Source organism: Anabas testudineus, chromosome 13, assembly GCF_900324465.2.
Source record: "Anabas testudineus chromosome 13, fAnaTes1.2, whole genome shotgun sequence".
Taxonomy (NCBI): Eukaryota; Metazoa; Chordata; class Actinopteri; order Anabantiformes; family Anabantidae; genus Anabas; species Anabas testudineus.
In genome coordinates, this window is record NC_046622.1 from 21,826,226 (window position 1) to 21,851,219 (window position 24,994).

At 43.4% G+C, this 24,994-nt stretch overlaps 1 protein-coding gene across 1 annotated transcript in view; it reads right to left on the reverse strand.

Moving 5' to 3' along the window:
• Positions 1-14,549: 14,549 nt before the first annotated feature.
• Positions 14,550-24,994, reverse strand: part of dph1 (diphthamide biosynthesis 1) — a 56,287-nt gene continuing 45,842 nt past the window's right edge. Inside the window, exons 10-12 of the mRNA XM_026378706.1 lie at positions 19,303-19,381; positions 15,848-15,982; positions 14,550-15,475 (exon numbers count right to left, since the gene is read on the reverse strand). Of these exons, the coding sequence (XP_026234491.1) occupies positions 15,395-15,475; positions 15,848-15,982; positions 19,303-19,381 (295 nt within the window). The 3' untranslated portion in view covers positions 14,550-15,394. The remainder of the gene's footprint in view (positions 15,476-15,847; positions 15,983-19,302; positions 19,382-24,994) is intronic.

A 24,994-nucleotide genomic window follows, 5' to 3' on the forward strand; every position in this document is an offset into this window, starting at 1 on the left:
AGTGACTGAGTGGGAAGGAAAGAGGAAGAAAAAAAGAAAGCAGGAAGAGGAAGAGGGGTAAAGCAGAATACTGATTAGTGCTGTGTGTGTGTGTGTGTGTGTGTGTGTGTGAGAGAGAGAGAGAGAAACGGGAAGGGGGGCAGGAGGAACACTCTGCAGGTGAATGCTGAGCCCTGTAGGGTCTCTCTGCCTCTTTTTCCTATCTGCGAAATGATGCTCATGTAACCGGCACACGGAGAAAACCACCAGAAAACAGACCGGATGGGAGGAGGGGAAGGAAAAATGGTTGGAGAGGGGGTGTGAGAAGGATAGCGATTAAAAGACGGTAGCGTTGGTGAGGATCAGTTGCACTTGCAGAATAAAGATGTCACAAGGGATCAGACAGTGTGTACCGAGACATTCCCTGGACATCAAAGTGACGTCTCCCCAGTTGCTCCCTCCTGCTTTTTCATGAAATATCTGTCTCTTTGTCTTTCTCTCTCTCTCTCTCTGACACTTCCAAGTGCTGCATTGGAAAGCAGATGTTTTTTTCTTCTTCTTCTTCTTTTTTTTTTCTGAGGATGAAGTTAAAGCAGAGGGCTGGAGGTGGGGGAGCTTTGCTGGAGATGAGACTCCAGTACAACGTAAGAAAAGAGGGAATCTGAAGAAAAAGAGCGAAATCTAGCCGTAGGGTAAAGAATGTGGGGGTTGAAGTGAGCAAAAGAACTTGAAGTGCGTTGAGGTTTTCACTCCCAGTGACGTGTTACGTTTTCATTCTTAATTCATGATACCTCTGTGAGAACACTGATGACATTCTGACATTTGTGTGAGTAAGAGCTCCGACCAACGCCACCTTTGATTCAGTATGACTTATTAATGTTGACTCATTAGTTCGTATAACTAAAGTCCATCTTTAGGTTGCGTTTCTCCTACAAGTGTGTAGGAGAAAGGAAGGTTTGAACAAACCCAAGGTAACACAAACTTATTCACGTCACTCAATCACGTTTAAGAAATTAGAGAGTTTTTAGTTTTTCTGACAGTGACAAGATACTGATCTGACTAAATGACTGGGACATGTCATGACCACATTAAATTGTGTCTCTGTCAGGTGTTTTTGCTGTAAGATCCATTCGTCCTGTCACAGGGAGACACTTGTAGTAAAAATGTTAAAGAATACATTAAACATTACGCACACTCCCAGTTGTAAAAAAGTTGGGACACCGTTTAAAATCTACATGAAATAGAACATAGAAAACACGTCAAATGTTTCAACTGCGTAAATGAACTGTTTTAAGAAACAAAAGATAATTTAGAAATTCACGGCAGCAACACGTCTCTAAACCGTTGGGACAGGGTCTCGTTGACCAGACGGTCTGTGAGCGTCTGAACTGAGGAGACCAGCTGCTGAAGTTCTGGGAGACTAATGTGTCTTATTCTTGTCTGATACAGGATTCAAACTGCTCAACAGTCCTGAGTCTTTGTTACATTTTGTGTTTCACGATGTACCAAATGTTTTTAATTGATGAGAGGTCTGGACTGCAGGGGGACAGTTCAGCACCGGGACTCTTCTACTACCAGGTACCTGTATGTGGTTCAGCACTGTCCTGATGTGAAATACGCAGAGACTTCTCCTCTAAAGACTCTATGATATGGATTTATCTTTCAGTGCTCATGAAGCCTTTCCAGATGTGCAGGCTCCTCGTTCCATATGCATAATGCCCCCCCACACCATCAGAGATGCAGACTTTTGAACTCAGGCAGCCACAGTCGCTCTCCTCTTTAGTCCAGAGGGCGCAGCGTCCACGGTCTCCAACACGGACTCAGAGCACAGAACACTTTTTAAAGGCGCTTTGGTCCAGAGAAGACGCCAGAGTTTCTGGATCCTGTTCAGATTCGATTTCTTCTTTGCGTGATAGAGCTTGAACTTGCATGGTAACATATTCAAAGTTTAAATTTTACGTTGAGGAACTTTATTGTGAAATAGTTTGTAGATGCAGCTTTTCACAGTTAGTGAAACTCTGACTCTCCAAGATGCTTTTTATTTTTTATCAATCATGTTTCTGACCTGTTGCCAACGAATTTATTGCTAAATATTCTTCCAGTTCTTCCTTGTTAGTACCACTTACTTTCCCAGTCTTTTGTTGCCTCTGTCCAAACTTTTTTGAAACGTGTTGCTGCCATCAACTTTTCACATGTTTTCTATGTTGTATTGTGAATCAAATGTGGGTTTATGAGAAGTGACATCATTTTAACCTCATCTAACTTCATAGTTGGATAAACCTATCTTTACTAAGCTCTTTATCCAACTATTAAGTTAGATCAACTGAAAATGCTTGCTTTCAACTGACAAGTCATTAAAACACAACCTAATATTTGGTTTTAATTTTGTTGAATGAATGTAGTACAATACATATGAGTGGTGGTGTAGTGATTAGCACTGTCGCCTCACAGCAAGAAGGTCCCTGGTCCGAGTCCACGGGTCGACAGGATGACTTTCTAAGTTAAGTTAGGTTAATTGGTGACTCTAATTTGCCCATAGGTAAAAATGTGAGTGTGAAAGGTTGTCTGTCTCTGCGATGGACTGGTGACCTGTCCAGGGGGTACCCCGCCTCTCACCAGATGACAGCTGGGATAGGCTCCAGCACTCCCGTGAGCCTTAAGAGCAGCAAACAACTTACATGTATTTTTAGTTAGATAATGTGTCAGACTGGTGTTTATTCATCTCTCCGTACATATTATGGAGTTTGTTCAGTGATGTATAGGCCCTGAGAGCTCAATGCACTTCCACTTAAGAAAGAGCATGCAAATAGGTAAAAGACAATCCAATAAAACTGTTTCACCAACTTGACAACACAAAACAACAAGAACAGCAACAAACAAACGCCAAACATATACAGAAAACACAGTAGCTCAGTTTGTCTAGCCCTCCTGTTGTGTTCATTTCAGCCAACACTCGTAGTAACTTTTCTAAACTGTGGCACAAAACTACAACTTTTGTGTCCCCTGGAAAAACTGACCAGCATGATGTATTTAATGAAAACAAAAGCCCAAATGTGTGCAGGGAAAACCTAACTGTATTACAAAAGTGATTCTTGAACTATACACACTACATTTACAATGTTCTCATGTAGCTCTAAAAAGACATGATGTCCCATCACGTGCTGCCCATACTGCTTTGAATGGGCACTGTCCAACAATCATCAAGATATGGTTTGTACATGATTGGCAGGCGCTCCACCCACTGCCAAACTTCCCTGATGGGTTCCAGCATGTCATGTTGGTTGCTCGTGTGATGGTCATCGAAGCCAATCACACGTGACAGGATATAAAAGGTCTGTAAGGACACTGTTGTAGGAAAAATTGCCCAACCAGTGTCTGCAGCCCATAAGCTGGATGCAGATTTGTTCCAGGATCTGTAGACACTGGTTACAAAGGAGTACGTGAGGAAAAGTTAAAAACAGGACTTGATGTTATCCATGCTGGATATAGTACATCGTGTTGGCCCTGGGCTCATCATGATGAGATTTTCACTTGGAAGCTGACCTCTTTTCTCAGGTGGGGACGACATAGAGGAAAAAAAATCCATTTTTGGACCAAACCACAACTTTAGCTGGGTCTTCCTCCTCATCAGTGTCATAATCTTCCCTCCTCCGGGTCGTACTCTGCATCTTCTTCAACCTCTGACACTTTCTCACTGGCAACCTGGCTTCTCTCCTCCTGATCACTGTCACACTCTAAATGAAAAAAGGGTTCAAACTAAAACTAACTCTAACATGTACATGTTAGCTTATGTTCAGCACCAGTTGACTTACTGTAAGTAACTTAATGAGTCACCATAGCAACAACAAGTGTGTCGTTACCCTGTACATCACTATTTAGTGTCCCCTGGAGATATAGCAGTATTGGGTTTTTGTCATGTGTGAGGATTTTGCTCCTTTGTCAAACCGTCGGACTTCCTAAACACAAACCAATCCATCCACTTAACAGGCTCACGAGCTCATCATGACGAGCACATAGACTTTCTGTCACTCATACAGTACAGTCACAGCCACGCTTTGCCTATCGACATCCCAGCTGCTTGACCTGTAGACAAGCAGTTAAGAGACAGAAAACAGGAAGACAGAAGCATGTTGAGAGTGCACTATCATGGATCATTATATAATCATAAACTGTCATAAGCTTCATTTCGTAGTATGATGGATGCTGACCGTGCAGCTGTCAATAACAGCTGTACACTTTGTTTAACTCTCTGTCCTGTAAAGGCTATATATGTTGATGATGTCATAAAACACAAACTTTGATTGATGAGAAAAGCTAAAGCATCATCAGTGATCTCTGACATAGTTCTCTTTAACCTCTTTTTAAACCACAAGATAAACAATTAACAGAAAACAGAATAGATTCTCCTGCACGGACAGAAAGAACTATCAGAAGTGGAGGAAGTGTTTTCTTGGAGGTAGTGACTGGGGGTTAGAAGGAAGATAAAGTGAGAGAGGAAACAATGAGACCTAAAGGGCTGAAGTTGCGCTTCATGTGTTTCTCTTTGCTGAATCATTTTCCAAAATTGTCTGCTTGTGGCAGCCCCGAGACGCCGTAACTGTGTGTGAAACTGCAGTTTAAGGCCCAAAAATCTCATATGCAGGTCATATTGTTCCATTACTGCATAAACTATTGAACTCGACGCTTCTGGTGAGTTCTGGGTCATGACTTAATCATGAGTTTCCCCCCCAAACAAAGAATTGATTCAATATCCATAAGACAGCAAGCTAACGCAGGCGATGCAAGCATCACAGACATCTCTCAAAGCAGACAGCGGGACTCATTAAACAAGTTCATCGAGGAGGCTCGTGACTTACAGGTAGATGTGCAGAGTCGTTGTTGGTGTTAGACAAAAACCAAATTAGAATGTCTGCAGTGAGGAAGGTCTTTTGAAAGATTGAAACTACAACATAGTCAGTTAGACCAATATACGGAAATTTGTGCACACATCTCCTCTCAAGGTTAATTGCTTCACAAGGCCTTCTCGATTTTTCTGAGCACTATTAGGACTTCTAGTCTACTTTGGTTTCAAATTTGTGCTAGAAGTAATAAAATTAATAGTAATAATAATAATAATAATAATTACGCCTGCTGATTTTTTCTGGGGCTTTCAATCAGAGTACACACAGAGCTGCCACATGTTTCCTGTTTCATGTACTTCTCCTCACTGTGGCGCTCAACTGTGGAAACAGACGCTGGGCAAAAAGAAAGATAAAAAACAAAGACAAACCTTTCTGAGCGATCGGATGATTTGTTCTGATCAACTGTCTGCCTGAAGGTTGTGCTCGCTTCTCACATACATCATAATTTGAGAGGGGCCTGAGTTTAGAATATTAAACTTGTGGGCCATCACAGTTGGGGCTGAAAGTCTCGGCTCCTCTGGCTTTGACCATTGTTTAGCAAATATCCCCTTTGAAAAAAGCAAAGCTAGAGCAGATTCAGTCTCTGGTGCCTTCCAGAAATGATCCGGGAATGTCAAAGATCTGTTTGATCCTTGTAATTATTCCCTAGCGAGGACAGCAGGGCATGTTTTACATAACCTGTTCAAAGTAAGAAGGGACTCTGATCATCTCCTTGGCACTAACGCACAGGCGTACACATAACAAGCCAGCAAATACACAAGTGAAGTTTAATAAAGCCACCCCACAAAGGTCCAGGTGACTAATTTCTCTGTGAACTTCTCTCCTTCCTCCTGTGAGCAGGCTTGTTACGCCCCACTTTGGCACAGACACACACACACAGTTTCCTGAGGGGCAGTTAATCCTACTGGTCTGAAACCTGCTTTAACAAATACAAGCAGGGCTGAGGGAGGGATGGCATCACTGTGCCCAATAAAAGGCCACCCCATCACCCCCACACACTCCCTCCCCCACTCCTTGTCATGCTTCCTTCTCCTCTCTTCTTCATTCTTCCCCTCACGGAACCCTGAGCGTCCTCCTGTTGACTAAATTTCCTCGATGACGTAAGAGTCCACGTACATCGTCCATGTAGGTGATGCTTCTGAATGAATGAGTGTCCCCTCCCATCTCCATTACTAGTACTACGGGATGTCTATAAGAGCAGATCACCGGGACAGCCCGCTGAATTTCATGAGATACCGAGGCGCAGGAGAGAGACGCGAGATTCCAAAGGCAAATCAATATCAGAGCGACTTTTTGATTTTACTGAACATTACGCAGCAGCGCAGACGATGATTTGTAGACAGGATAGAACTAGAATATATGAGCACATCTGCCTCCACCTAGTTCTAACTCAACGAGGTGGGAAACGGCAAAACTGCGCTTATTTGATAGTTTGCTGAAGTCAGAAAGTGAAGAAATGTCAGCTGGACCAGGGAACACCAAGAGGTAAGTTGCCATTTCCATTGTGCCATTGTGTGTTTCATAGGGTGGAAATTTGGACTCATTACACAAAAGCCGTTTCACTCCACGTGTGGCAAGAAAATACAACGACGACTGTGTTAAATCGGTGTAAGTTCTCTCTGTTCCTGTCAACGAGGGAGGGTTTTTTTTCTCCCTGCGTGCCGTTTCTCGAATCTACGGTAGATTACAGAGGCTGGAAGTTACTGCAGTGTGAGTCACTTTGGCGCACATGGGCAGTGACAAGTGTGAAAGAAGCAGAGAATCTCTTGTAGGGAGTAGACTACGCTGGCTGCATGTTAACCACACTGCATCCCCAAACACGGTGTGTGTGTGTGTGTGTGTGATTTTCAAGGGGATCAGTCAGGCTGTGTGTGGGGACTTAACACATGCAACAGTGGTGTGTGTAGTGTGTGTGTGTGTGTGTGTGTGTGTGTGTGTGTGTGTGGGGGGGGGGGGGTGATACGGGACAACATGAACATGTGCTGCCCGTCAGTGTCAGGCTGAAGCCCCCTGACAAACACAGCACCGCAGGAACCTCAGTGGAAAAACATCGTTTACTTGAACCAGCAGAGACGAGCTGTTCTTCACGCCGAGCTTCTCTCCATACTTCTCCAGCTTTCTTTCTTTCTTTTTTTTTTTTATCTCTCTCTCTCTCTCTCTCATGTTGAAATGACATCGTGACGCGTTCTCGAGATGAAGTCAATTTTGCGTCATTCCTGCGCACATGCGGACGACACCCAATCACCCGGCAGAGAGCTTTAAAGACACAGTGCGAGTCGCCTGTATGCGTCTACAACCTGCATTGCGATGTGTCTGTGAACTAGGTGGAGGGAGGAGGTGGGCGGGGGGGGGGGGGGGGCTGAGGGGAGGGGAAGGCCTGGGGGTCTGATGAAAACTCCCCAAGGTAACTCCTGGATGGGGGGCTATGAGCAGAATCCCAATGAGCCTGGTTCAATACCCCGTCCCACTGTTCCGTAGCTCTGCTGCACACGCTGTTTGGAGCCGTGCATCTTGAAATGAGCCGCGCGGCGCTGTCCGTGGTGCTGAACGTGGTCTGTGTGCTGACCTACATGAGACCTGGATTCAACACCACTGTTAGAAATCTCTCACAGAGGCACTTACAACACCATGTCTATATCACTGTAGGGATTTTAAATGTTGCTGATAATGCACTGAACTCGGCCTCTTGGATCCTTCACTCTCCATGTCGGGATGTTTTCAACTCGCTGAACTCTACCTAACATGTGCATGTCTCAACAAACGGAGAGGCGCGTCTCTGCGCGTATTTACGGCTCACGCAGCAGCAGCAGCAGCAGCAGCAGAAACTCGGCCAGCTCTGTTTGTCGGTCAGTGGATGATGTTCAGCACCACAGACAGCGGCAGGGGCCAGATGAGGAGCGGATCCTTAGTGTGTCACAGACTGAACTGGACTACTTTTAATGAACCAGAGTCCTCATTTTGCGTGTTTAGAGCCACTCTGTGATAACTGTAATGTTAGTACTAAAGTAACTAACTGGTGGTGACAGAGTCCAAGGTGGAAGTAACCTCTGATGACACTTAGTGGTTACTTTTACACTTGTCCGTCCACTATTCTCCTTCCTTTGCTCCCAAACTTCCCAGATTCCTTCAAAAGGTAAAACCAAACATGCAGGAAAATGCACAAATCAGCACTGTTGACCGCTTTCCACAGCTCCAAACAACCAAACAGCTAGTACATAAACATCAGATGAGTGCTTGTGAGTGCTCAAATTTCCTGACTGCTGACGTCAGCCCTAGGGTTACTCAGTTGAGCTTGCATAAGCCACCGATGCACCCTGTGCTCCCGTCTCTTCATATCCTGTGGCTGACTCATAGATAATCAACATGGAAATCAATACTACAAACACATCAAGGGGGCTATGGAACTGCCAGTCTGGCCACACACAGCCTAGCGCCTCTGGCAGGAGAGGCTGCGATGTGCGCTCCTGTGAGTACTGTGTCATGGTAAATGATCTGACTTGACCGGTGGGTGAGTAGTGAGCCAGGTAACTTTAAAGAGCGACGAGCAGCTCTTCTTCCTTTGCACTTCACACCTTGATTTGTTTATGTAATGCAATTACAGATGACATTTAAGTGTAAAACAAAGGGCAGCATCATGGAGCCTCTCTCTCACTCTCTCCGTCCTCCTCTTCCACCTCCTCCACCACCACCACCACCTTTCCCTCTCTGCATTTTTGTCACTAGCTTATATGCTTTTTTTTCCCTCTGCAGTCTCATTTGGTTCCACGCTCCTGCTCTTCTATCAGTCAGTGCATCAATACCTTGGCTCTAGACTGCTTACTGCTAAAACTCCCCCAAAGTACAGTAACAGTCTACAGTCATGGCTACTGACGTCTGGCAAAGTTCTGCTGTGTTGAGACAGTAAAGATGAGTGGGAAGATGCTGCCGTACTGTATGAAGTTTCCTTTCGGAGCCCAGCACTACTCAAGCCTGCATCACCAACATCATCAAACCACTGAGGACGTCAGTGGTTACCACAGCCAATCATACTTCTCCCACTGTCTCCATGGTGACCGTGGCATTAGATTGTTACTGTAGCAACAGCACCACTGGTAACAGTCTACAGCCATGGTCGCTAGGGGGCAAAACACACATCTTGAACCAGAGCGGTGCAAAAGAGGCAGCTGCTGAAAGCGATCGTTCTAAAATCAAAAAGAGACGACAAGTGACATAAAAAGTGATTAAGTCATTTCAGCACAGAGGAATGTAATTTTCTGCAACATATTTACAGACTGATGTGAGGGTATGATTTAATAATAATAATAATAAAAAAAAAGAAAACAAAAGATTGGCCTGAACCCTTGTGGTGAAAAATACATGAGTAATTCAAACTAAAGAGCATGGCTGCAGAATCGCTCTCTCTTTGCAACCAAGGTCCATAAACCTTCCCATAATTATAGGCGTAAAAGTCATACCAGAGCAAAGGGCTTCACACATCTGCTGTATAAAGAATATTCTAGTGTATCCACATCCTTGAAGGAGTGAAGACTCCTTAACCTTTTGGGTTTTGAAGTTTTATCAGAACTGCGGTGTTGCAGTGTCACTCAGAGGCCACCTGTCCATTCCTGATGAGCACCGATCCACTGCTGCCAGGACACGAGCTCAGGGAACATCCTGAAACTGCTGTAAATCCCGACATTAAACTCTGTTCTACTTTAGTGTTACTTTTCTGAATTCCACTCGTCTAATGTATCATTTCTCATCAATAAATTAATTAATAACGACACGAGACTTTGCATCTTTCTCAGTAATAGTGATTTGAATTGTTTAACCGTGAAGTAAAAGCTTGGGCTCAGCCACAGAGCAATAGTGATGGACTTGGCAGAGATACAGCAGCTTGGCCAAAGTGGATGTGTCAACTTCAACATATATCTCACAACCTGAATGTAAAGTTTAGTGGCCATCCTCTGGACGGATGTTCTTCTAAAGATCTAAAAGATCTAAAGGCTAATCTTTGTCTCTAGGCTGTAGGACTACACCTGCTGAACTGTGTTCTAACATAATCTCATACTGTTCAGAGACCAAGACCTGAATCATTAAACTGTCGCCACTGCCGGTTAGAATCAGCCTCAGTTTAATATCTGATTCACTGAACTTGTGTCAATTAGTCTCTTACTGTTGAGCAGCTAATATCATTGTGTTACAGACAAAAAATAAAGACCAAATGAATGATGTGAATGTCAGTGACGGCCATCAAAAATTTAAATAGATCAATCAATTCAGCACAAACCACATTTTTATTAATATTCACATCCATATGTTGCATTATTAGCTGACACAGAACACACTAGATGGTGAGACGGTAAACTGACATGCAGCCTTTTGTCCCCAGTGATGAGTCCATCAGATGACTCATACTTCCTACCTGCTTTTACCAAGTTCATTTCCAGCAGCTGCATAGTTATTTGAGCTTCTTAACAATGAGTCAGAGCCTCCCTGTTGGGAATCAGACTAAATCAATATTATTAAAAAGTTATTTATATAGGGTCAGTGCGCACGTTCACAAACATATGCTAGTAGATGCTCTAGTGTATCTACTATAGAGCATATTGTCCTTTATAGTTCTGTATAGGAGTATTTAGAAAGTACTGCATGCTGAAAGCGTCACTAGCAACTGCACTGATAAGGAATACGTCCCCAGGATTGTTCATTAAATAACGTACGTATAATTAATGAATATTAAAACGCATCAACCAAAATAACAACCACAGGATTTTTGAAATATAATAAACAACTATTTTGCAAACTTGTGTTTTTAATGGATTTCAATGGCCCTCGCAGTATGAATCACACCACTAATAATAGACAGAAAAAAACCTTCAAGTAAAATGAAAAGCAGCAACTCGACCAGTTTACAGCTTTTCCATTTAACCCTTTGCTGCTCGTCTGAGTGCGACATGACTAAAATAATTACTAATAAAAAAAGGGATCAGAGAGCGCGAGGAGAACACTGACCGTCCACGACAGGACAGAGTGGGTTGAGGAGGAAGGTGACTTTGTGACAGCCCTGTGCTGGGGTGGCTCTTGGCCGGATGATCAGGGACAGGCTGACCTCCCACGCAGAATTAGTCATCTCTTTACACCACTTATTTTTTTTTTCCCACTAAAGACTCTTATTCAACCTTCTAGCAACCTTGTTTGGCCGCCCAGGCTTCTTCTCTCTCCCACACACGCGCAAACACCAGTCAGCAGCCTCTAGACATCATCATTTATTGTTCAGATCTCCAAACGGATGGAGATCATACATCATACTGTACATACAGCACAGCGGATACTCATTTCTACTGTTTTTTAGTACTCCTCTTAAGCCCACTAAATTAAAACCTGAGATAAGACATGTTCTTAATTATACAGAAATTCTCAACTTTTTGTTTCTAGTTTGAGGGAGTACATGGATATGAATGGTATTGTATTCAAATTTCACTCTGCTTCACAAAAACTCTTCAGACTCCTTAGGACATGATCCTCCAGAGGAAAAAAAGACAGCTTCAAAAAAGCTCCTCCAGATGATGTCATCTGAGCGGGATAAACTCCTCCAGCTAACAGAGGGAAGCTGAATAAAATTTATAAACATACTCTTCAAAGCAGAACCACCGAATTGGTGCAGTTGAATTTTAAATACAGTGTCAGTCCTTTTTTTTGTTTTGTTTTTCTACACTGTTTATGAAAGTCTCACTTCTTCCTGTCTTGGCAGCAGGGCACAATACTACAGGTTGCCGATGCCAAGACCTGTCGGACATGCTTGTCCAAACCCAGTTTTACCCAAGAAGACACTGCTTTGGAGGTTAGACATGGTGACAAAGCTAAGACAGGCTTTCTGTAAGGCTTCATGGATCAGGGATTTTCGGGATAAAAAAAAAGAAAAGAAAAGAAGTGAAATGTCCAAATCATGCAGGAACAGCTTGTACACTACGAACATGCAGCTCTTCTGGGCCATTTGTCTGAAATTTCAAATGCACTGTCACATCAGATATCCTTTATTACTGCCAAAACACACTCAAAGGCATCTTTCAAACAGCATTTCTCTGCAGTCAAGCATTGCTGTTTTTTCTCCTCCTTTATATTTTTCTCTAAACAGTTTCTCACTCGCCTACAGAGGGACCTGACAGATGTAAATAGAGTCATGTTAAACCAAATCAGCGGTCTTTTGTGTTCGGTTCTAATGTAATCCTGGCTGCACTGCAGAAGCAACATGGAGAGAAAAGCAGAGAAATACGCAGAGATGCACACACAGATGGAGCAGACACTGAAACACAGGCTTCTGTTCACCCAGTCTGGGTCTTTTATACATGCTCTCTACTGCCACTCCTTCCCCAGCTCAGCCCCAGTCACACGTGGCCGTCTAAAGTCACACTTTGCCTCAAAGCTACAGAGAAATGACAAAAAAAAAAAAAAAAAAACGAACAAACAAACAAAATCTCCTCCTCTTCTATTTATTTTTGTTATGGAGCCATGACTCATACAAGATATTTTAAAACCTAAACTCTTCTTCCACCCATGACAAAAAAGTAATGATAAGAAACATGCAATAAAAAACTAAGCGTTTACTTATTGTGAGGGTGAATGTAAACCTGCCTCACATTCAGAAAGGGTCAGTGACAATGAAAGAGAGGAAAGGACATTGAGAGACTGCTGTGACTCAGCCTTTCCCTGGTCAGAGAAATAAACAACTAAATACATCACGGTTGCTGACATGTTTTTCCTGCTCGCAGGTATCAGACAAAGCCACAGAAAAAACATTAACCCTGGCAAACTGTTCATGTTTACTGTAGACGTGTTATTTCAATCAGCTGTTTGATAATGTCTGGGGTTTTGAGGATGCATTAGCTGACGGCTTTTGAGTCATATCACTGCTCAGCGTTGTAGGCTGTAGCCTATGCAAACAAGCACCTGGTACCAATAGCAACCAAAGGCAGTCAAGGTGTATTTATGTCACTGTGAGCAGTACATGACCCTGAGCACCTGCTTTGTTAACCTGCACAGACTCAAAGCTGTGGCCTCTGCAGAGTCGTAACACTCACAGGAGACGTGCCGCCAAATTCACCGTTGGGGAGCTGCGCCCTCAGGACAGGAAACTGGGTGCTGATGGCAGAGGAGGCGTGATGAGGCAAGCACAGGAAGGGTGCAGAGGAAGGAGGATGAATGCCAGGGAGGAGTCAAATTCCCTAAACATCTGGAAGCCATGGCACACACCAGTTACAAAAGCACAATGGGTCCTCACACTCTGCCAAGCAAACTCACTCACTGGCTGCTCCTCGGCCTCTCCACAGTGAACCGTGCGACTCAACATGCTTCACACGACTGCAAATAAACTATGCAAACACCACCACCTAGTGGTGACTCAGCTATGAAAGTAGCTGGTGATGAATCTGAGAGAACAGGCCAGATTGACTGGGGTATATATGACTCACGCAGCCGTCTGTCTGCGGCTGGCACAGCTGAAACAGATCTGTGGATCAGGGCTTCATTAAGTTTCAGGTCTAACTCGTCTATTAGTTTGCTTCCATGAGACAAATAAAGAAACTACAATATACTTTGAAATAGCATTTCAAAACTCAGAAATTCACTTTTACTGCTTCCTCCTCATTTAGTCTTTTTTTTTTAACACAGGAGGGAGAAACACTGTGTTTTTTTTTTCTATTTTACACAGTGTTTCACTACTTTATGCTCTATAAGGTAAAATGGTGTGTTCATTACTTATTACTGTAGAGGGTTTCCCAACACAACACCCCAAGTAAAGACCAAAAACAGTTACATAGAGTCATGTTTCAATGGTTTGAACCACTGCGTATATAGCAAAGCTTTAAGGGCACGTTGGAGATGCGTACATAGTGCAATATATTTAATTGATGTGAGATGTACAGCAGAAGTAAATTAGGTTAATGCTGTAGTGTAGGACTTATTTAAGTCAGTAAGATATTGGATCAGTATAATCCCAGACTTTTTTAGTCACATAATTTGTATCTTGTTGCACCTCAGTGACAATATTCACAATATCTTTTGATTGTGTCCATAATGGTAAAAGGTCCATCTTCTCAGCTTCGCATCTTTATGTTCAAACAAGCAAATAATTAAACAATTAAAGGAAAATAATCTTTAGGCTGTGAGATGCTCACATCACATGGAGAGCAGCTGAGAGAGAGAGAGAGAGAGAGAGAGCTCTGCTGCCCAATAACTTATTCCCGAGCGCTGTACTTCACACACTGTACCGTAGTAAATACCGAGCTCTTCAAAAACAACGGCCACTAGTGGGACACGGGAGACGCATCATGAGAAAGATGGACATCTGGCGGGACGGGTTGCATCACACTGGTCTCTGTTGCCAAGGAGATAAGATGGTGGAATGTAGAGGGAGCACCTCACTTGAGAAGCCTTTTAGGTGTAGAAGAGTAACTCAGTATATCAGTCTTTACCCACCTGAGACAAAGTGCAGCATCTCAAGGAGAGGGATTCACAAGTTCTCACAATCAGCTCAGGCCATGGCACACTGCTGGCAATCAGATTCTTCTTTGGTATCCAAACAGCAACAGGGTATTTCTTTATTTATTTTATTGACAGACTCCTCTTCCATCAATAAATAATGAGGATGGCGAGCAGTCGTGACTAGCACTGCATGCATCTAAAAACTCATACCCCTCAGCCTTAAAAACAGGCTCACTATTTCAGCATGGACTAGCACTTTGCAAAAACACTCACACAAGGAGAGAGAAGAAGAAGAAGAAGCAAGGTTCCATATCTGATTTGTTGTTTCAAATTTGACTAGAATACCAAGAATGAGAAATGCTCGTTCGTTAGGCATCACATATTTATTATGCCTGTTTCAGAGGAATATTTCTGAGAAATGTTGCATCTTGTACATCAAACAAAGTGCCTCATACAGTACAGTAGGTCTGACTGTCTTTGAAGCACAACACAAAAGGAACTCTCTCACTCATCTGAAGTGTCCGACAGCATACAGTGCTTTATCCGGAGACAACTGGATTGCATTTGACTAAAGCCACCTCACATAAATAGACTCTAAATTCTATACAACATACTCAAGGTCATCTCGTGCTCCCTCCTTCTCCCTCTAACTCTCTCAGAAAAGCCCTGTCTGCATCACAGAAAGGCCGACTCGCAGCAGACAGCAGCTCCTTTATGGAAATGTAGCTCAGATAAATACGTGTGTGCTCAGACGCAAGAGCTATTTGCTCCGTTGCATGTGTTTTGAGGTCGGAGTACAGGCAGGGCATGTGAACAAGAGTAATGAATTTGGTTTGAGCTGCAGGGCTATGAGATGAGGGATTATTTATGGCTGGTAATCCATTCGAGAAGGGGCTCTGGGCTCCTCTGCCTTCAGCTCTTCTAGTTGATAAAATGTCTGGACGAATACCCATTCTGCTCTTCCTCTGGTCTGACCTCTCTCCAGCTGTTAGCAGGGGCTGCGGTGCTGGCAGGCACCAGATGAAGTCAAACGCAGCACTGGTCAGGGTGTGTCATTCGCCCTGACAGCCACAGGGGGCGCCCCGGTCCTGCCCACACTGCCTGGTAGGAAGGGCTGCCTCCGAGCCTTGCTTCTGCAGGGAGGCAGTGGTGTAGTATTAACACTTGGAACAGTGACAGTACCTACCTCAGACAGATTAGTGGTAATGTGGGGCAATATGGCCACGCTAGAGTGTATTCACAGAGCAGCAATTAACTGTAAATCTAGCTGTCTTTTTTATTTTTTAAATAGATGAGAAAATGTACGATGCATGTCAAGGTCACTTAAAAAGAGATGTCCAGATACATGTCCTGCTGTCACTGTACCACTGGGTGTCAGTGTGGTGACACACTGATAAAAACCATCAAACAACATGCTCAGTACTGTGTGGTGTCACTTTCTACCAGCTTTTGCTCCTCATCCCCTCCCATTCATTTGACTTCTATCTCTTGGCCCCGACACTAACCTGGGTCTGTCTACGAGCGGGCCGCAGAGGTTGGTTGTCGGGGTGGTTGGGCGCCCAAGGCCCCAGGCTCTGATTGGAGTAGAAGTCCATGGGGTATACTTCCTTCCAGTCTACCTCCTGTAAAGCAACAGCTGCCTGAGAAAGATAGAGATGGAGAGAGAAACAGAGAGAGATAGATTAAGTAAAAACAAAAAAAAAGAACAAGAAACTTGACAAACTAAATGTGCGAAGCTGGCACCCTGTGAGGTACCACACACAACTCTGCCTCTATGCTCCTCTCATCTGGTTCTAGATCTGCAGGTATTGGACAAACTAGCTGCAGAACACCACAGCGTGATGAGGAGACGCAGCAAACTACTGTCGTGACTACACAGACAAGACAGGTGTCGTCATGTTTAGCTTGGATAACAGGCAGAGTTGTCATGTTATCCCTATGCAGTGGCACTGCATGACACAACAGCTGTTGGAAGGGAGCAAGAGCGCTGGCATGACAGTGCTGCGACATAAGAGCAGACTGCTCCATATGGGAGATGAGTGCCTGTGAATATTGATTGTGAATGAAAGAAAGAGCAGCTGAACGACTGAACAGATGAATAAACAAGCAAGCTGAATGAAGAAACAACTCAGTGGATTGTTCATTTAATAATTGATCAAACTACTCGGCCATATTTTTGATGACAAGACCTACCTCCAGATTCATACAGCGTGCAATAATGTCTGGATGAGAAAAGTCTAACACTTTTATTCAAACTAAATGCTTCTATTCAAACTCAGTAACTGGAGGCTGATTGTATGTGCAGTAACAAAAGAAATAAATCACTAGCAGGCCTGTTCCTCTTTTACATCCAACACAGACAGGTGGCTCATGCAACGGCTTCTTGCACACTATTACTTTCATGTACGCCCTGGGAATAAAGGAAAGTTGTCCATTTATGACAAGACAAGATCAAATTATCAAGCAATAATCAGCTGGTAGGACAAAAGACTATAAACCCCAGGATTGGTGGTTCGACTACCAGTTCCTCCTGGCCACATGTAGAAGTGTTCCTGGACAAAACACTGAAACCGAATCACTGGGCTTTAGTATCTTGATATTTCCACTGTGGCTCTTTGGATCTCTTCCTATCTACAAGAGTTAACCCACAGGAATTAATTGTACCTGTTGTTATTATTATTCAAGCTTGTTAATTGGCAAAGTGCAGTGTGAGTTGCCCCTACTGTTTGAATGACAGCGGAGGAAACACGAATCCTGATTTTGTGATTTTACACAAAAAAACAAAGAAACTAAATATTGTGATATTTCAAATTAATTTGAAATATCACCCAGCCCTAGGTGGAAGCAGAAAAAATGGGCAGGAATACGGATCTGAGTGACTGTGGCGAGCAGTAAAATGTCATGGGTAAATGACTGGGTGAGAGTATCAGCAAAACAAGCAGGTCTTGTGGGGTGTTCCCAGTATGCAGTGATCCGTATGTACCAAAAGTGGTCAAAGGAAGGTCAGCCAGGGACATGGGTGCTCAAGGCTCATTGACGTTCCCATGGATGTTACTTTGATACACACCACCTACCTACAGAAAATACTGCTGCAGACTAAATTCCCCCATTTACAGCAGTGGGCTTTATCAACAGCTCTCTACCATAGTGCAAAAATCTTTCGAGTATGACTGAAGAACACGACAAAGAGTTGTCATAGAGGTGTTGTCTTGACCTCCGAATTCTCCATATCTCATCCCGATCAAGGATCTGTGGGATGAGCTGAAAAAGCAAGTCTATCGACGGAGGCCGCACTTTGAGACTTACAGGACTTAAAGGATAAGCTGCTGACATCTTGGTGCCAGATACCAGAGGACACATTCAGGGATGTTGAGGAGTCCATGCCTCAAGCTGTTCTGGTGGCACCAGGAGAAATAAGATAAGATAACAGCATTTTTAATTTTGTGGCTGACCTGTATGTGTTCATGTAACAGGGAACTGTGAGTGTCTTTCATAGAAACACAACATAATTACACAACCTTTCTAGCTATTAAGAATATGAGTCAACCAAACCTTAAAGCATTTCCACCTAAACAAACAATCTCAATACTAGGAAAAAACATGACTTTGTTTTGTTTCCTTGCCTTTCCATTCACCCCGAACATCCTTCTGCTAGACTCTCCTTTCCTCTGCCCTTTTTCCACCCGCCTCTCATTTTTCCAGCTTTTACTCACTGCTCTCCTCCTCTCCCCTCTCACACCAACTGCCTCTCTCTGTGGAAGCTAGCTCCTCTTGCTAATCCCTGCTCTGACAGGAGAGCCAAGTGTGTCTTATTGACTATAAATATAACATGAGACGCACTGAAAATAAATGCTGCTGCCCCCCTCAGCCTCCACCCTTCTCCTTGCTCACGCCACCCTCCCATCTCGTTCGTCTTCATCTTCATTTTAAATGCCACAATGAAAAGCGCGGAGCACTGCGACGTATAACACTCATGGGTATGAGATGAGAATGATTTAGGACTTATCGTAACCGCACACGAGCACACATATAGGCACAAGTGCAGCTGCAAATTATTTAAATGCACAGACTTTGTTCCCAAATAGCTGGCAGGGGGAGAGCAAAGTGAGCTGTAACAGAAAGGGTTTAAGAAAACAGCTTGCTGCTTTCCTCATTAAAACAGGGGGGGTGAAATCCAGACCTCACATGCACCATTATAGACAAACGATACAAACAAACGTCACCTTTTCCTCTGAGATGAGTGCTATCATGATCCATAATGGCCTCATTTGGAAATATAAGTGTAACAAAAGCGATGCACAGTGACGTGCAGCTGCAGAAAAGCAGCAACCACTTCAAACAATCCAAGTAATTCAAGATTCAACTCCCCTCGCAGCCATTTCACAAGGATTCACTTCAGTGAGGGAAATCACTGAATGAATTAATAGTTGACATCAAATGCTAACCAGAACATAACTGCCAAGCCCATCACAAAGCAAGCCTGTTTATTTTTTTTTTCTGGCTTGCTACACCAGCGGTGCTCAAAGAAACACTTGCTTTGAAATGGATCTTTACGGGTTGCTGTCCGATCTCTCTCACTCTCTCTTTTAGAAAAACAAGACGAATGCAGGAGGATGGAGACTGTGTGGTCCCGTAGCCAGTAGGGGGGGTTGGTCTGCTGCTGATGCTATTTTCTGTGCATATGTGTGTGTGTGTGTGTGTGTGTGTGGTGTGTTTTATGTCAGGGATAGAGGGAGAAAATGAAGGAGGGAAAGGCATGCTACTCCATCTCCAGCACAAGTCAGCCCTGATGAGTCCTATACAAATTCACCACCCTTTCAAACACTTCCCCAATACCTTTGATGAAGGTTTCAGCAGGACATCAGTCAAGGGGTCTGTTAGCTGATAGGAAAGTCTGTGTGTGTGTGATAAGTGAGTGACAGCTGTGATCTTGCTCAGTGACTATAAGGTGCATGTTTACCTCATACGGAGAGAGCAGGGGCTTGGAGAAGGCTGTGCCCCAATCGATAGAAAGGCGTGGACAAGCGATCTGGACCCACCTGTAGAAATGACAAGGTACAAATCTGTGCTCAAAATGTGTATTCACGAGTGAGTACAAATGTTTGTGCAAAACAGAAGCAGTTGGAGACGGCGAGAGAACAAGATCCTATTAGACAGGCAGGGTACATCTGTGACTGCAGTGAGCTGTGTTGCATGTAGATACATGATGCAACGGGTTGTGCAGAGAGACTCCCTCCACCTGATCTCCTGCATCTCTTGGAGAGACGCGTCCTGATTTGCAAGAGCTCTAAAAGATGGCCACGCTACACTATCTGGATAGATAGCCAGCCACTGAAAGAGAGGCTAAAAAGAGAGGGAGGAAGGGTGGTGGTGATGGTGGTGTAGGGAGGGAGGTAGACTGGTTGCAGGAGGCATAAAAACAGCAAGACAGGAAAAGAAGTGAACAGAGGTGAAAAGACAGGAAAACAGTAAAAGAAAGGAGAAGAAGAGAGAGAGAGAGGTTAGGTGAGTGTGAATAAAAAAGCTGCACCAGCCCGGTCTCTACGGAGGTAGCCTACATAGCTGGCAGACAGGGTGGTGGTGGTGGGGGTCTGTGTATGAAAGAGATGAGGAGGTGGGGGGGTGAGAAAAAAAATGAGAGAAAAGGACAAAGATATACAGCGACAGGGAGAAAGAGCAATGAAGACGAAAACAAAGGCGGGTGGGGTGTGTGTGTGAAGAAGCATAAGCAAGAAGAGAACAGAGAGGCAGCACAGAGTGTGAAGATTGGCAGGGAAAAAAGTGTTTACTCTGGAAAATGCATGAGAGAGGGATGAGGAGGGTGTGGATGTAAACAGCTGGAGGGGGAAAAAAATGAACAATGGGAAAATGGAGACAGGGAGAAGCGGCCGGGGCTACAGGGGTTAGCTTTCATAGATCAATGCTATCCACTGCTCCATCTCCACCGAGAGATTGGACCCTCCCTCGTCCCTAATCCTAATGATGAAGCTCCATCAGAAATATTGGCAAATATGAATTTAGCTGCAGTGCATATAAAAGCCCTGGAGATAAGGCTAGATCTAGGTAAATGTCAATAAGAATGCATCTTTTTGAGATTTTAGCAAAGCAGTACAGGCGAGTACAGAGGCATAGATGGGGAAAACGCATGAAAGAAAAAGAAAGTTTTGCCGTAATCGCTTGAATACTTTCATGTCTGCGCTACTGCGTCAAATTCCCTGTCTGTCTATTCTTCATTTTCCAACTTTCACACAGTTTCTCAACTGCAGAATTGATTGCACCGTTGACTCTCGCTCCACTCTGCTTTTCTGTCACAGAAATATTCCACCCCCTCTGGGCAAACGCTTGGCATTTTCTCATTTTCAAATAACACTTTTTTTTTTATAATGTCTCCCCCAAAGAGTGAATTCTTATTCATCCTCCTAATTTGAGAGTCAGCTGAGTCAGAGATATTCATACTAAGCACCAATCTCCTGAGTTAGCTGAGTTTAGATGGAGCAGCGGAATCTGAAAATATGACCTTTAAGTCCATCAGTGGCAATTCATAACTGGAGTCCTCTCTGTAGCCAAACATTACCCCTGTAACAAAAAGTGCCTTAGCCCTTACACACAGGACGAAAGAATCTAATTACAGGGGCAAAGTCAAACAGTTTACACATGTAGAGATGCACATCTGTGGCATGAAGTAAAAAGAACACTGAGCTAGGTTATAAGCAGAAGGAAGATTAGTAAGCAAAGCATGACTCTTCTGATTAATCCTTGGGGCTAGCATTGAGAGGAGCTCTGAGAGGAACGTAAGACAGAAAGCATGAAAGGGATGGCAGAGAGAATCCCTCCTAAGGAGCAGATAGCTGATTGGCACATGGAGCCAGAAGGGACTTTTCTAATATTAGCACAGACACAGATTGAATGCTGCATTTCAGTTACGCATTAGTGCCATGCACAGGTATTGCCGCAAGAATGCAGCCCAAATGGTATTTCCAGACATTCTCTGGCCTTCAATTTGGCCAGCATAGTAGAGGACTCCCATCATGCAGTGCAACAAAGACATGGCTGGAGGAAAGAAGAGAAGAAAATGTGTATGGATTGGCAGCTGAGCTTTGTCTCACTGTTTAAGAAAATATGAACTAAAGCAAAGAATGAATAAGAGTAGATGAGCGATGGAAACCTCTATGAAAGATGTGTTTACTTTAAAAGACAGTACAACCCGAGAGACACGGATTAGAAGAGCAGGATGCAGAACTGTTAAGGGCTGTACTGCGATATATGTGTAAGGTAAGACCGAGTGGCATTTAGCGCTGCTATGCAATATGAGCTCCAGCCCAGGCTTCGCTACATTACCTGCCGTGGCCCATTACACCCTGACACTGTTAGGAGGACCTCCACCTGCATGGCTTCGCTTCAATTACACTCACCGTCTTGATCCGCCAAAAGCAAGAACAATTAACCTTTCAGCGCTGGAGGAAAACGGAAAGCGTTCACCTTTAACGGCAATCTTAATTGAAATAAAACAAACAATTTCATTTCAATGGAGCCAAAAATTAAAATTCAAACAGAAAGATAAAAGGCTGCAATACACAGGGTGGCATTTGCGGTCTAGTTGAGATAAGTGTGCGTGGTGTGTAGATGTCTGTACAATAGTTTCAGACCTGCTTGGGGACAGCCTAATTACACACTTAAGAGCATATGCTAATGGCGTTTCTCTTTTTATATGAGTGAGTTTGTTGGTAGTTAATGACAGACAAAGCCTGGGGGTGGGGGTTCTGTACAGTGTGCCGTATTGGCTAGTGCGGCACACTAATGTATCCTCTACTACCCAACTGTCTATCTCTCAATTTCCCTTGCATTATTTCCTTCTTCCCTCCTTCAACACAGCTGGATTCAACAGAGTTTCAAACACCCGGTAGCGTACAATGACTATGGTAGCTTCATGTCGGAGGCCTGTGTGAGCAGTGAGAGGATAGAAAAACTAAAAAAGAGAAAAAAAAAAGGTTAGAAGAATTGTAGAAGAAGAGATCCACTTGATGCTGTCCAATCTCCTGAATAAATACTCATTATTAATGAGGTAAATAATGTTCTTATGTCATATCTTCTAGGATGAACCCCCAATTTCACTTTCTTCTCCAACCTTGACTCATTGAAGGACACTAAATAAATAAATATAACGTAATGGTGTTCAATAAGGCAGCAAATGGAACTTCATTACTTATTATCAATCATAGCACTGAATGCTTTCTTAGACTTATGGAATTCCTGTTCTTTGAAACTATGTTGTGTCAGTAGTAGTAATGAACATTTTAAAGTGATACCCAGCCCTGGTCTTCAGTACTACCAAGAAAACATCTTGTTGGACTGCAGTTTGATGTATATACACACATTTCAAGCAACAAGTCTAAACATTAAAAATATCAATATATAGTATAGCCCTAATTAGGAAAACATACACTGATCAGCTACAACATTAAAACCACTTGTCTACAGTAATATTCTCTCCTCGTATTTCCAAAGGAGCCCTGCCTTGTTGAGGGCACCATGTCCTCAGGTGTCTGGCACCAAGATAGCAGCAGCATATCCTTTGAGTCCTGTAAGTTGCAAAGTGGCTTCAATGGATCAGACTTTTCACCACATGCTGTAGATCTCAATCAGATTAAGATGTGATGGATTTCGAGGGCAAGGCCAAACCTTCAACAACAACAACAACTTCATGTTCCTTGAACAGTTTTTATTGTTGTTGCAGTTTTGCAGGGCACATGTTGCGACTGAGAGAAGCTAAAGATGCCATAAGGGGATGTACTTGGCTTATAGCTATGTTTATGTAGGTATTCACGTAAAAGTTTTCATGAGGTTTTCCGACAGAACTACCTTGCCTACTTCCCATACTTTGTCCTGGCACAGGGAAAAATACTTCATCAGCCCCAAAAAGACCACCTTCTTCCACTCTTCAATAGTGCAGTTCTAACGCTCACATGCCCATTATGGGCTCTTTTTGTGGTGGACAGGCGTCACTCCCATACACAGCAAGCTGTGAGGCACTTTGTGTTCTCACCCTTGTTGATCGAGGCCAGCATTACAATTTTTCAGAAATGTTGCCATTTCACCAGTGAACTATGCCTGGAGCACTTTTGGTAGGCATTGACCATTAGATGCTGGGGGCACCTCACATACACTCAGTAACAGGAACAGTAAGGCCAGTTCCTTTATTGTTGCTGTAAACTGAAAAGATTGGGTTTGACATCAAAAGACGATTATGAGACAAAAGATCAACATTTCAGGTTTTATTTTTAGGTTTTATTTCCAGCTTTCATTTTCACGTCTGGATCTGATAAACAACTTAGAAGATAGCACCTTTTGATTGAACCCACCCATGTTTCATGTGAGCACAGGTATTGAAACAGATTAGCTTAAAATAGATTAAAGTGAAAAACACTTAATACTTAGTTGGAAATCCTTTGCTTGCAATACCTGCATGGAGCCTATGACCCACTGACCCCACCACACTTTTGCATTCTTCTTTTGTGGTGCTTTTCCGGGCTTTTTCTGCAGCCTCTTTCAGAAGTTGTTTATTTTGGGTGGTTACTCCCTTCAGTCTGCGCTCTAGCAGGTAAAATTCATGCTCTATAGGGTTTATGTCTGGAGACTGACTTGGCCAGTCTCCCACTTCTTGCCCCCGATGAACTCCCTTGTTGTTTTGGCAGTGTGTTGTGTCTTTATCCTGTTGCACTATTAGAGATCCAAGCAAGTTTGATTACATATTTCTTTGAATTGGCAGGCAAAATATTTCTGAGTTCATTTTGCAGCTGCCATTATGTGTTACATCATCAGTGAGGACTACTGAGCCTGTCCTAGAAGAAGCCATGCAGCCAAAGCCATGACATTACTTGTATGTTTGTCTGTGGATCAATAGGTAGAGCAGTGCAGTTGTCTGCCAATCATAGGACCGGTGGTTCAATTCCCAGCTGCCATGTCACATGCCAAAGTGTCCTTGGGCAATATGCTGAACCCCAAGTTGCCCCTGGTGAGTCAGATCAGCTACATAGCAGCTTTGCCACTGGTGTGTGAGTGTGAGTGTGTGTGTGCTAATGGGTGAATGAGATGCAGTGTAAAGCGCTTCGAGTACCAGTTAGGTAGAAAAGCGCTATATAAGTGCAGACCATTTACCATTTACTTAGTACACCAGTAGTTTCTTACTTTTCATTCCAAATGGTTGTACTATTGGCTACGGCCAATGTTTGTGCAATGACTCCGATTGATTTTCCATCTTCTCTCAGCTTCACAATTGCTTGGCTTTCTTATAGACAGCTCATGTTGGTTACACCTTCTAACTATAAATGCAGTCTGAACAGGCAAAACCCAAATCTGAAAAACAGTGTAGACATTCAGTGCTATTTATTGTTGGAATAATCAATGTAATAGCAATGCAACGAAAAATGAGAAAATATTCTAAGTTGTGTATCAGATGCAGACATAAACACCTGGAAATAAAATCTTAACTGTTGATTCTTTGTCTTATATTTGTCTTTTGATGTCAAACCCAAATGTTTTCAGTCTACAGCAAACTAAAGGAATTGGCCTCACTGTTCCAATACTTTTGGAGGGCAGTGTAACTTGCTATTTTGGGGATGCTCTGGCCCAGTTGTCTAGCCATCACAGTTTGG